We start from the raw sequence: 13,977 nt of genomic DNA, 5'->3' as shown, positions 1-13,977 counted from the left end.
CATAATGAAAAAATAACACTAGTGTCCATACAGATAAATATAGCATACTGAAGAAGACTCAAAAATGTCTTTTGTAAATGGAAATCCTTTATTACAAACCTTTTCTAGAGTTCCTTAGCTAAGTTAATAATGAACGAAAAAGGGATACTTGGATTTCAAAAATGTCTTTGAAAAGATCTGTCCCCAAAGGCTTTGGGGACATAGCATAAGAAAGAGAATGCTTTTGCATGGAGTAAGCAACATGAAACAAAGCGCTACAGTAAATGGTAAGGTGCGGAAAGTTACCAACGGAGTTCTACAAAGATCTGTATTGTTCAGCATATTCAGTAACATCCTAGAAAAGGGAATGAGTAGTAAGGTGCTACATTTACCAATTAAACTTTTGATAAATTATTTGGGTAGTTAAGGCGTGGGCTGACTTTTAAGAACTGCTGAATGATCTTGCAAGATATAGTAAGCAATAAAGTATCAGATGGAATTCAGTGTAGATAAGCATAGATCAATACACATGAGAAAAGTATCCTAACATCACAAACAAAATAATGCTTTAATAAAGATTTTTAATCATTGTTTTGAACCCTAGTGTTACAAGAAATTATTTTCATTAATAAATCAGCTTCAGTACTCAGTAGCAGTCAAAAAAAACCAAATCAAAATATTAGAGGATATTAGGAAAGGCGCAGAGAACAAAGATTAACAAAGATTATTATACTACTGTGTAATCCATGGTTTGCCCTCATCTTGAATACTGGGTGCAGTCTGGTCCTCCCACCTCAAAAGGGACATGGTAGAACTGGAAAAGGTTCAGAGAAGTGGAAAGCTGATCAAAGGTACAGAACAACTTACATATAAGGAACACCTAAGCAAGCTAGGACTAGGACTTTTCATCTAGAAAAGAGATGACGAAGGGGAAATAAGACAGCTGTAACATCTTGAGTGGCATGCAGAGAGGAAGCAGGATCGATCATTTACTGTTCGATCTAACACAAAATAGAGGACATCAAATAAAACTAACAGCCAGCAGAATCAAAATAAACAGAAGGAAAAGATTCTTCATAGTCTTCATAATCTAGTTAAACTGTAGAATTCCGTGCTACACAATGTTTTCATGCAAAAATTTTGTATGCATTTAAGGAGACCATATATATATTAAAGGAAGAGAAACCTTTGAGGGTTGCTAACACTGTCTAGCTCAGGAAATCCTGAGGACACAAATGGATGGAAGCTAGGAGAGTACTTACATGCTCTGAATATCATATAATACCAATATAACATTGTACAGGTCTGTCCTGTTCTTATACTTTCCCTAAACACTCTTTTGGATGCTATCAAAGAAGGATATCAGGCTGGACACACCTTCAGCAACTGCCACTTAATTTCCTGAACTTAAATAAAAATGATATTTAGGCAGGAAAATTAAAACAGCAAACAAAGCCTAACTTGTAGCAAAGGAATTACTATCTCTAAGTGGATTTGGGGGCAAAGAGATTTTCAAGCAGAAGTAGTGAAGAAGCAGAAGTTCAAAGTTCTGACCTGTAAAAGATTCATACAGGGGAAAAATGAAGAGAAAACCCCCAAGACAACAGCAAAGTCCACCCCATTTTGTAGAACTACATAAGCACTTTTAGGAATACCACATAGACAGTTGCCTAGTAGATTATTTGATCTTTTTGAGCCTTTATGCTATATATAGGAGAGGAAGTACAGAAATCAAAGACTAATACTTTATGGACAACTGTGTTATTTCTTAGAATGTATGCATTTGATTTTTAAAGCTATGACATATGCTCTGAATATAGTCTGCGTATATGTTTGCTATGTAATTTCTTGGGAGTTGGACAAAAGGTCTAGAAGGTCTAAGTGCAAACTTACCTTTCTGTGCCAGTTCTTCTAGAAGTCCACTCCATTCTTCACGAAACAGATTTGCACCAGTTAAGCTACCATCTCCACCAATCACACAAAGATTAGTGATTCCTCTCTGAACCAAGTTGTAGGCTGCTTGCAGGCGGCCTTCACGGGTCCGAAAGGCTTTGCAGCGTGCACTACCAATAACTGTACCTCCCTAGAGAAAGGAAGTGTATCAGTCTTGCTTTATCTCATACAGTATTTTATGTGGGGTTTTTGGCTGGACTAATTACTAATGGTTACTAATAGGCATAATCTCCATCTTTAATTTTACATTGAGTAAACAGTAATGAAAAATGAAGAATTATCAAATCTGTGAGAAATTACGTTCTCAATAGTGGATATGTACACCGAAAAAAAGGGAAAGATGCTCAAAGATGGCTGATAACGAACTATTTTTGAAGGAAGATGTTGAGTGATTTAAGATTAATTTCAGCAGTAAATTGCAGTTCATTTCTAGTTAATTGACTACTTTTACTTTTATATGATAATAGTAAGAGCAATACATTGCCAAGTATATGTCGAAAGTATATACAGAGATCCAAATGCCCACCTTGCTTGTGTAATACAATATAAAACAAAGCCACTGGTATTACCCGAGATCTGGTAAATAATTACTCCTAAGGTCTAGTTCTAAATCCCCCAAGAAAGGAAGCCAGCAGTGTTTCATAAAAACTTGCCTTACAAAATACGTTTATTTCACAATTTGGCCCTATATTGTGGGAATTCATTATTCTTATTTAACTAAATATATGCTTGCCAATATGCATTTAAAAAACTAACAACTTGTAATTTTGAAAACTGGAATAAGGTTTTCAAGATTGCATCCCTGTACGAAATACAGGGCCCACAGATCTTATTTTGAAAGTGTTAAGCACTCACACTGTAAAAATCAGTGCTAAAAGTGGTATATGCTAGTCATAGCATTATAATTACATAATTACGGGTGAAAATGTAAGTCTGGATCTCAGGTTTCGGTTCATTATTTAAAGTGAGAGTTTGCCCTCCCTGTCCCCTCCCAACCCTTACCACTTGCAGGATACTTGAAACACTTTCCCATGAGACTTCAACAATATTATCCCTCCATCAACCATTCCTTGGTAACCCTGGAAAAGAAAAATGTTTCAGAATTCTGATTTGAAAGCTTGTGTAGTATTTCCCCTGTAGTAATACCTTGTATATTTTAATATAACTTTACTATATTATAACTTTTATTTTTAATATAACTTTAAAGTAATTAAAAACACTGAATGAAAGATACTCATTTTAAAATGAAATAATCTTCAAGCAGTTACCAGATTAGAGGAGAAAAACAAAAACGATAAAAAATCCAAGCTCTTCTTAAAACATCAGTTCCAAAGAACTCCAAGCTAAAGCAACACACCAAAATATGCAGACAATAAAATGGAATGGCAATGTAATTTTTTCTTTGTTAGCATTTCAGCTATTTTTGAGGGGGAAAAAAAGGAAGACTAGAGGACTTAGAAAATCATTATAAAAACGTGCTTTCTAAGGACACTTGTTCAGAAAGTCTAGCTCCGAAATTTGTATACTTTTGCCCCTAAGATATATGAGCAAAACAATGAACAACAAACAAAAGTGTTTCATAAAGAAAGAAGAAATCAGGTCACACAAACTGTATTCTGGTTTTGGAGGCAGTTACACAATAAGTAGATGAAAGAAATTTAGTAGAAAGAATGTAACTACTTCAGTGAAACATTTAAGAAATATCATAATCTAAGTGGTCTTAGAAACAACAAAACAAAAAGGAACTGTGGACTGTAATACAGAACTACATTGGTTTGAAGGAAGGAAAACTATCCAGTGAGCAGCTGCAGGGGTTTGCTATGCCTGGCTTTTATCAACTCTCTGCATAAGTATTAAAAGAAAGATAATGACAATTACAGACTTTCTTTAGGTGATACTTTGGACACTGATGAGAGAGAGAAAAAAAAAAGGGGGGGGAAATGCAATGATTTCTAACCTAAAAAAGGTAACTGATAATAACAGCAGGGAAAATAGAATTACTGTTTAACTGCTAGAGAAAAAAAAAATCATTTTTAGATAACTACTTGCTCCTAAGCATGAGTGTCCACAAGAAATTCAACATTCTTCTGTACGCAGTACTAAGAAGACTGTATGTATTGACCTACAGGCTTCTCAATAGTGGGAGTAGAAACAGAAGGAGGTTTAGAAGAACAAAACTGACAAAATAAACTGGAGGCACTTAACTTTGATACAATCCAGACTAAAAGTGGGCTTAATTCAGTAACTCTGAAATGAACTACATCTGAACTGGCTTTAAAAGCTATTCATATCATATGAATATTACATAAATATTGTATAATATTATTTGAAGTCCTTCAGTAGCACAATAGGATAAGAAAAACAAGAAAAAAAAAAACTATGCAGAAGTATGAGTTATTCAAACCAAACTTTCTAGAATTCAAGTGTAGATTCTAAGAGGATGAAATAACCAAGGAAAAGGACTGGATGAATAAAGACTTACGGTTCCAATTTCTCTTATTCAACAGACCTTTTCATTATTTTGCCTACTCTCCACATATCTTAAATATTTATCTAATACATGCATATCAAAAAAATAGAAGCCTTGAAACTGAGATATTATTTGAGTATTTCCTTCAAAATTGAAAGGCAAGTTTGGGAAAAAAAAAGTTTTTTTAAAAGAATAAAATCTTTATCTGAGAAAGTGCATCAACACAGACAGAAACATTCCAATGGATCTAATCAAAGCCTGATGAAGGATAACAAATTAGTAAATTGCCCCATTAGAGAATTTTTTTTTCCTGCAACAAATCCAATGTTCCTTATATCACACAGTAGCAGATAGAAAGCTTTTCCTATTAGTGCTGCAACTACACTTACACAGAAATTCATTACAGCTAAATGAATAGTTCATTCTAATTCCTCTTTAACCACAGATTATAACAAGCTGCACTACAAGCTGGCAAAAATACATACACAGTTCACATATTTGCTCCAGTCATTCACCTTCCATGTTTTCAAGAGAGGAAGAGAAAAAAAAAGTGGGGGCAGGGGGGGTGATGCAGGTGGGGAATATCTAAGACTTCAAGAAAGTATTATATCAATAAAGACACATCATATGAGCTGTGTGACCAAAAATCACTAATTAGTAACTCTAAATCATAGGAAGGAGCAAACAGAAACTGCTACTTGAAATCTGCCAGAAGATTTGAAATGTTTTACAGCTAGGCTAAGGATAAACTATGACTGACTTCTACAAAACGTATTTTAAATGAACAAACTCATGCATTCCTATCAGTAGTCCAAATAGATTCTTCTTTCCTTGTACTGAAAAACAGTAACATTGGGCTATATTAATAATTCCTTTCACTACAAAATAAGGACAAGGAACTTGATCTGTTTTAGCTCTATTATATTAGCTTTTCTTAACTCAGTTCCACTTGCCAAATGGTGCGTGCTCCAAACAACGTAGCTGGAATTTTAACTCTGGTCTTCCATTAGCATGTACAAACAGAATTTTAAGAGTTTTCTAGAAAACGCTATGGACCAGGTATAACTGAAATATTAATAATGACTGTGTTCGCTATTTACCATTTTAACTAGTAGTCTATTTCATTTAAATACTGATATTAACCTGGGGACTGGGAAATCCATTGTAAAGGTTGAATTCAAGTTGAAATACCTTCATTAAATATTTCAAACTAGATCTTAGATTCAGTACTGTTACACTTGCCAATTACTGAAAATTACTGGCAGAAATAAATGTAGACCTTAACAATAAAAAAAAGGTAAGAGCCTGTCAATTTACATTTAAACAAACAAAACAAAACCAAACAAGAATTCTTACTCAGATTCCAAAGGCAGCAGCTTGAGTGCTAATACAGAACTACAGGAGAAGTATGGAAAAATAAGATGTCAAAACAGGGGGCACCATACTTGATTATCAATGCCTTTTTATGCTTGCTTCTTCTTCTGTCCAGTATCCGAGAATTCTAAGAAAAGCAGGAGGGAATCTGTGTCACGCATTCATACAGTACACACATACGTATCCTGTAACTTGTGGGGAGAGCAGCAGAATTGGCAAACCTTCCTGCCAATCTTAACTCTACAAAGAAAAGAGTTTGGAAAAAGAACAAGCCATCTTCTCATAAACTACATGAGACATACGGGGTTTCAATGGTTACTTTTAATTACTCAGCTTTCTGGCTATTACTACATAAAGAACTAATTTTGCTGGGTGCACAAGCCACCACATAAAACACATGAAGTTTCCTCACAGAAATCTATGAGTGCATATCATCATATTTCCAATGCTGGCCTCTTGTGAAAAAGACTCTTAATCAAGATGAAGAATCTAAAATCTCCATAGTTTAGTGGTAAGAGCAAGCATCCACTGGGAACTATGCACTTCAGTCCTGGAAAAAGTGGAAGTTATTTGTATAAATATTCTATTCTAAGATTCACTGTCCTGAGAGGCACCACTTTTTCCCTCTCATTTGCAATGAATTAAATAAGATACACACAAACACACACACACAGAGAGAAAGAGAGGGAGGGAGAGTAGGAGGGAGAGCGGGAGGGAGATAATTGCCTCTAACTAGTAAATTAGTGACAAAACTTAAACTAACCTCTTATCAGCCTGGTACTTTTAGATGTACTTTCACCTCTCAGATTTCCACAGCACGAGTGAAATAAATCCATCAGTATTAAAATTTTATTGAAATAAAGATAGATTTGGGGAAACACATGATGTTAGTCAACAAGGCTGACTACAGATTAAATATATTAAGTGAATTATACAGAAAAGGTGAGCTCTCCTATCACTGTCTTGAATAGAAGGATGTATTTTACTCCATACTTGGTACTGGTAAAGCTACTAACATTCAATAAAATGAAAACTGTCTAGAATAAGCATCATTTTCACAACTGAACAGCAGAATTTTCAGATGTGCTTATTTCAAAGAAACATTTTTTTATATTGTATAGCTAGTATTTGTTTCACACTCCATTTCGAGTATCAATTATGTACAAATACTTTATACGTAAACAACGTGTTTTTTGATAAGCCTGATTTAAAGAAACACACACAAAATACTATAAAATTACTTAGTCCTAGTTCACAAGTTTCTATGCATTTATCTTGTTAATATATGGTGCCTTAAAATGAAGCACAGAAAATTAAGAGTTTTACTTGGAACATGGAGCTACTTTTGTCTGCAGCTACAATAGATGGATGATTTTACAGTGCAAGATGATTTTACAAGAGAAACAAAGATTGCGGGAGAAAGTGTAGAACAATTAGAACAAAGTAGGTTCTTTAAATCTTAACTGACGCCTTTAAACCATTTTTGGATCCAACTTAAAAAAAAAAAAAAAAAAAAAGCCCACTTTCAGGATGTTGGTAGTTCAGGCTTTTTCCTTTACGTTTAGAGCAACTTCAACCAGCTATCACCTCATTTTGACCATGTGTTATTCTCTTTGCTTAATGCACTGAATTCTACATTTGTTATATTCAATAGTTTTAATAGGGATTTCCTAAATTATAATTTACCAACTCAAGTACATGTGAAAATATGTTTCCTTTAGGGATCATTAGTAGTAAGTCTTACACCCACAGATTTTATCATGACTACAATTATCACCTCCCTTTGTTTCCTGTTTCAAAGTGCTCAAATTGCATAGTTGTTTCATTTCAAAGCTCTGGAAGAACAATGTTTCTCAAGATATAAATATGCGCTTCAAAAGAAAACTGACTTAATATTTTAATCAACACACAGAGATGAAAAAGCTCAATATCTGGCACTTTCTGAAGTGTAGGACTGAATGAATTAATCTAGAAGTAAAGTTCTCATTCAGAGGTATTTCCCATACTTATAGTGAAACGTGTGCATCTCTGCCCCAGACTACATGGTACAAACAAGACAGAATGACAATATGTGATGGAAAGCCAAATCTCCAAATGTGGCTTGATTTTTTTTTTTTTTTAATCACTGTTCCTTCCAAAGTATTTATGATTTCATATAGGCAAATTTTAATAATTGAGGAGTATAATAACTTTAAATAATAGAATTTCAGTAAGTTCAGGGAAAAAAAGATCTCTAGAAACTTATCACTGAATACATGATATAGACAGTTTTTAAACAGGTAACAGAAACGAGTAGTTATAGTAATAAGATGAACTCAAAAGATGATAATTCTTAAGTTAAATATAGTTTCAAAAAAATCCATATTCTGACTTTAAAGGAGGTTTTTTTGGCAACCTGTCTTATTTCCACAAAAATATTTGACCCATTTCAGTGAGCCTACTAAGCAGCTGAACACAAAGAATTCTAGAATTTGGCAATGTAATGAGCACACACTAAGTATTCAGAGCTACTTGCTGTAGCACAAAAGAATTTGAGTACAGTACTGTGCTTGTTTGCATGTCAATATACTTCAGATCTTTTCAGTAAATGAACTCTAGGAATAAGCAGATATAGAAAGAAAATGGGTAAATACCTTTTTAAAAAGTTATTTGATATTTTGCATGCACAGAACAAAACAGAGTACTTTATACTGCTGCTGTGAATTCTAGCATTCTGACTTATGTTAAATATTAAAAATCACATTTTGCCAGGAATGTTGCACACCATGTTTTGTCCCCTATTAAATGGTTGCTATCATTTGTAACCACCCCAAACTGGTAAGTAGTTACACCAGAATTCTACTGTAAACAGAATGACTTTTTGCCAAAAAACCATTTACTGCATTATGGAATCCACATTTTATACTAATTGAAAATGACTTTCATATTAAAGTCTAACTTAACATATTTTATTGAAAAAATACTGTAACATCTTTATTAGTGTTCTAAATTTTAATGTCTAGTAATTATTACATTATGTAAGTCTTCATCTACATGCAATTATAACTATTGATGAAGCTTCTTTTTTATTATTATTATTTTTTTTTATTTTTATTTTTATTTTGTTACAGCCTTTCAATCTTTAAAATAGGACAGGTGACAAAAACCTGACAGTTCCCTTGGTCAAAAAGGAGCTGTGCTGTGAAACTGGAACAATAGCACAAATCTATCATACCTTGGGAAAACAAACCATGGCAGCGGAGGTGTCAAAGATTTGAGAACTAGTAATTTAATCATGTTTAAAAAGGCAATTATGCAGTACAATAATTGGGGCCAGATAGGTATAATAAATGCATAGCTCAATGCTAGGTGACAGCTACCTCTGTTTTTCTCAGTATTTTCAAGCTTCTGCAGGCACATGAAGAATTCTGTTTACTTAGAAAACAATTTTAAATTGTTTCAGTATATACCATGTGAGAAGTACTTTCCATTGAAATAAAAAACATAAAATATTAATATTGGAGGGAATTATATCTACAACTTTTTAAATTTTATGCTATTTACTCTATATGAGGATCCCACACCAAAATGGTTCAAATATGGTCAAAAGATAAACATAGAATAAGACACAAAAACTAACCTCATAAACAAAATATACTTTGGCTTTAACATAGATTCCCATGCGTACCACCGCGCGCACAGCAGCATTCATACCTGGGAAGAGAAAGCAAATTCACAGTTACAGGTTATCCAATCTTTCCTTTTATATACTGTAAATAGTAGTCAACAAGAAAGCTTCTAGTCCCAGATTTTCTCAGCCTCCTTAAAAAAGGAAATATTAACTCATTCCTAAAGACAATAATCAGCATCTATTTTAACAGAAGTTTGCTTAACGCTAGTGGAATTAGCCCATAAATACAAAGGGTGCAGACCTATTTGTCTTGTTATAGTAATTATATAAATGCCAATCATAATAAACAGCATTTTAAAAGTAAGAGCAACTGATTTTATATCTAACAGAAAGTAAATTCATTTCCTTATAATTATTTTTTTAGTTTTCAGTCTGAAGTGCAAAACATGCGAGCAATCAAAATTTAGCTTTTTCAAAGGAAAGATTATGCCGCAACAGCCCTTTAGTTCTCCAAAGCAACACAGTTGCAAATACAGTATGTAGTGGGGAGTGCAGCCAAAGCTCCTGATATCACCTGCCTGCTTAAAAGAAAGAAGTAGCAAGTTCACACCAGCAATAGTACTTGGACTTATTTCACAGATATGCTCCAGCAAAGTGTCTAAATGACATTCTGCTTTCCTGAACGACAAGATCACCCTGGAATTCTCTGCTCACAGACAACTGACAAATTATATGACACTTCCACTCAAATATGAAATCTTCCACTCAAGTCCCCATGGATCAAATGCTTCTGACCTCCTGAGGAAAAAATATTTTTCTCAGAATGATTTGTGTAAGTTCCATTGGTCCCCTACATGGTTCAAGTGAATTTTGATCATAATGCATGCCTTTTGATATTGCAATGCAACTCACTCGTTATTCATGAAGTCATAATAAATCATATACTAGTTCTATACAGTGTAAAAAGGGCAGTTGAGCATCAAAAGCCTGAGGACATAAGAAGTTTATACTGTAAAAAATATCCTGAGCACATCAGTAGAAAAGGGATGCCAGATACTCGACAACCCAAAATACCGGGCAGCCGTTCTTTAAATCTGAATTCAATTAATATAAAAATAGCAAAGTAGATCAGCTTTGTTGTCAGTGTAGGTCACCCGAACCCAATTTGGGATAATTAAACAGAGTAAGAAAGCCTAAAACACAGTAAGCTGTAAAGACCTATCCTGAAGAACCCTATAATATCTATCATCACTAGAAAAAATACTAAGCTAAAAAAAGCTTACCAGTCTGAATAGAGGAATCACTGAGGCTGCAAATATCAATGCGACTTAAGTTTTCTCAAAGACTTATTACTTAGAAAACATACCAAAAGGTCACTGAGGTTGCTGAACACAAACATAAGAAATTAAGGCTGACAAACACAAGTTACATCAACTACTGTATTATTTGTACAGACGTCACTTAGTCTTAAGATTAAAGATGCCTATATTGATTAAATAAAAAATCATTACTAACTGTGTCTTTGCATCAATTCCATACTAGGAAATAAATGTCAAAAACAATACTAACATTTCTCTCACCATTTTGAGTTGGTGCTTCATCTACACTAACACATTTCCCACAGATCAAATGACATGATCACATCAAAAAATCTGGAAGCTGTGTGTAACATAAACAAACACGTATCTCTGATAGAGTCAGCCTTGTTGCTGAGCATAAAAAGGTTCTCAAATGCCAACACAGCTAAGGCTGTACCTTTAGACCATGATTTGGATCATGCCAACAATGAGCAGAGAGTCTAATTTGAAAGACTGCACTGCAAAGAAAATTTGCTAAATCTCAGATTATAATTTCTATTACATAGAGCAAAGGTATCTTCTCAACAAGACAGCTTTCTCAGACACCCCCCGTCCCACCCAGGAAGCTCAAGACAATGGAGTGATATTCCCCTGAAAAGCAGGGATCAAACACCGTAACTGTAACAAAAAAGAAAACTCTTTCTTAAAATTAACACAGATCACAGTACTGCCACTTTCTGCAAACTGAGAAGACAACCACAAATTATTCCTTCAATGAAAGCCCACAACATAATTCTCATAACGCACAGCAATAAAGATTTATTTGGGGGTTTCTTTGTTTTTTCCAATGATACAAATAACCTTTATCATCATCATCTGTTTGGCTGCAAAATTCTAGCAGAGTATGAGAAAGCTGACTCTGCAGGAAAGAGGCTCGCCATCGCTGGGTAAGGATTACTCAGAACTGCTCCTTAAAAGCCTTCAGTCTGTTCTTGGAGTTCAACTTTTCCACACTCTTATATGGCAACTGAGAAGAATCTAAGACATTTAAGATATCTAATAAACATTCATCAATAAAGTCTTTGGTGTCTCATCAGCAGTCTCTGTATTACAAGTATCTGGGTAAAATAACAAGGATTGGCTACAATTCAAACAAGTAAAGTAGAATATTTTGTCAATTGAAAGAAATATTTAGTAAAATTGGAGAACATTAAATACAAACATCCATATACCTACTGAAGGCACATGTTTGGCATATGTTTGTCTTTCATCAGTTTCTTACTCAGATTTCTGCTTTATTGGTCACGTATTCTAACTTCAAGTTTTATCTTCAACACACATCTCTTAATCAGTTTATTTTAAAGACATGTAATTGTTCTGTCTTCATTCCAAATTCTCCATTTGTCGTATTTGTTACCTATAGACTAGCCTACAAATGTTGATTGGGTTTAACTTTTTGACTTCTAAAACTGAGTGAGATGCAAGCTTTTATTTCTCAAAACGGCAAATTATTCATTCTTTCAAAGGGAATATATTCACAAGAACACATTCACATACTTTCCTAGTGAACACTTTCTACTTTCCATGTGCCTTATATGACAAACTGGTGAGATTCATAACTTACCTGATGCAAGAAAGGGCAAAAGCTCGGAGAGGGGAACACAACACAGGAATTAGACTGAAAGCACTTTCTCAATATCACCAATTAAACTCTAAATTTGCATAACATTTGAATATTATTTGGTGATGTATATTTTACCTCTTTAGGTAAGACAAGACTGGATGTCTATAGGCAGGGCCATAAAGAAGTGGCTTACATTTCAGAATATCTGAGGACTGAAGAATGTTATAATTTGGTATCTACAAAAATTTAACTAAAATACTGACACTTTGAGTGTAGCTTAGACTTTTACACACTGGATAGTTAATCCCAATACACTACACTGCTTACAATGCATTCAAGTATGCCAATACACAGAACTTTGTGAAGTCTCTGCATAACTTGTGTAACAAAATGCTGCTCTATTTCATTAACTGCAGCCTCTTACAGTAGTATTTATAAATTACCGTAATATCTATGAAATATAATTACATGCTTATTATCAAAAAAAAAAAAAAAAAAAAACAGATTAGTACCTAGTCAATCATGGACTTAGTCTTGAAAAACACAAAACAGTACTGATTATACATAGGATTAAAGCAGCTTTAGAAGTAAATCATGGGAAAACCAATACTTCTTATATTTTAAGAATCATTTGAAGTCTTTCTCAGTTACTGCTTGCTTTTCTATTAAACCCTTTGAAAAGGAGTAAAATAAAAAGATATATTTTGCTCTATAGAATTTAGTGAAGATTTAAGTAATCTGCAGCTACTTATATGGCTTTACATAATGCCTGAAATTAATTTTTGAGCTGATAATATACTATCCTCCTTCTTGATATTAACGATTCAATTGTCTTTGGAAGCAATAATAATTTTCATAGCAGGGTAACAAACACTATTTTGGAAATCTAAGTTATTTCAAAGCCACTTCTTTCCCCCGTAATGGTTTAATGGCTTAAGATGTATGTCCTGAATAAGGATACAAACTTAAACAAAAAAACCTATGCAGCAAAATACACAAACTGAGGAAAATGTATTAACACAGCTGAACAGAAGACTTTCTTACAAGATAAGGAGTATAAATAATATAAATGGGTATATCTGTAATGAAAAGACAGAGGGCAGCAAAAAAAGTCCTCAAAGATTATAATCATCAGAAAAAAAGGTGAGAAGAAGCAATCATATAAAAAATTCTAACCAACCAACTAAAAAAGGGTAAAAATTACTAATAAAAACAGTTTGGGTTTATTCCATTTACTTCCATTTACATAACAGATTCCATTGCACATAATCACAACGCTGATTATGGATACATAAAGGCAAATACTATATAGAGGGCATTTTTCTAAATATCAACACCATATTAGATGTGAGTTTTCTACTGTGTGTAGACATAAACATTAGCATAACAACTAGACTACAATCTTTCTTCAAAATAAAAAAAATGGAAATTAGTTTCAATCATAGAATTCACTAACTATAGAAGCAGATCCTCCAAAACATTAAGTGCACTGAAATAGTTCTCATTCGTTACCAACTACATTCCTTAATTTAACATATATAAACATTTATTAATATGTACTTTACACATACACATATATATATGTGTCTGTGTGTGTATCTACACACCCACTCACAAATACAATATTTGCTGTAAAAGCTGATGTTATCTTCTCTTCCACTTTGCTACA

The 13,977-nt window shown here is 33.6% G+C and overlaps 1 protein-coding gene across 1 annotated transcript in view; it reads right to left on the bottom strand.

The window, feature by feature from the left end:
* The window catches only part of PFKP (phosphofructokinase, platelet), a 45,750-nt gene that overhangs the window by 26,873 nt on the left and 4,900 nt on the right, over nucleotides 1-13,977 (bottom strand). Inside the window, 4 exon segments of the mRNA XM_062568882.1 lie at nucleotides 1,873-2,062; nucleotides 2,935-2,987; nucleotides 2,990-3,011; nucleotides 9,396-9,469. Coding sequence (XP_062424866.1) covers nucleotides 1,873-2,062; nucleotides 2,935-2,987; nucleotides 2,990-3,011; nucleotides 9,396-9,469 — 339 coding nt within the window.

The sequence above is a fragment of the Rhea pennata genome, chromosome 2 (genome assembly GCF_028389875.1).
Source record: "Rhea pennata isolate bPtePen1 chromosome 2, bPtePen1.pri, whole genome shotgun sequence".
Classification (NCBI taxonomy): Eukaryota; Metazoa; Chordata; class Aves; order Rheiformes; family Rheidae; genus Rhea; species Rhea pennata.
Note: the sequence above shows the minus strand (reverse complement) of the source record. Positions and strands in the feature narration are given on the sequence as shown.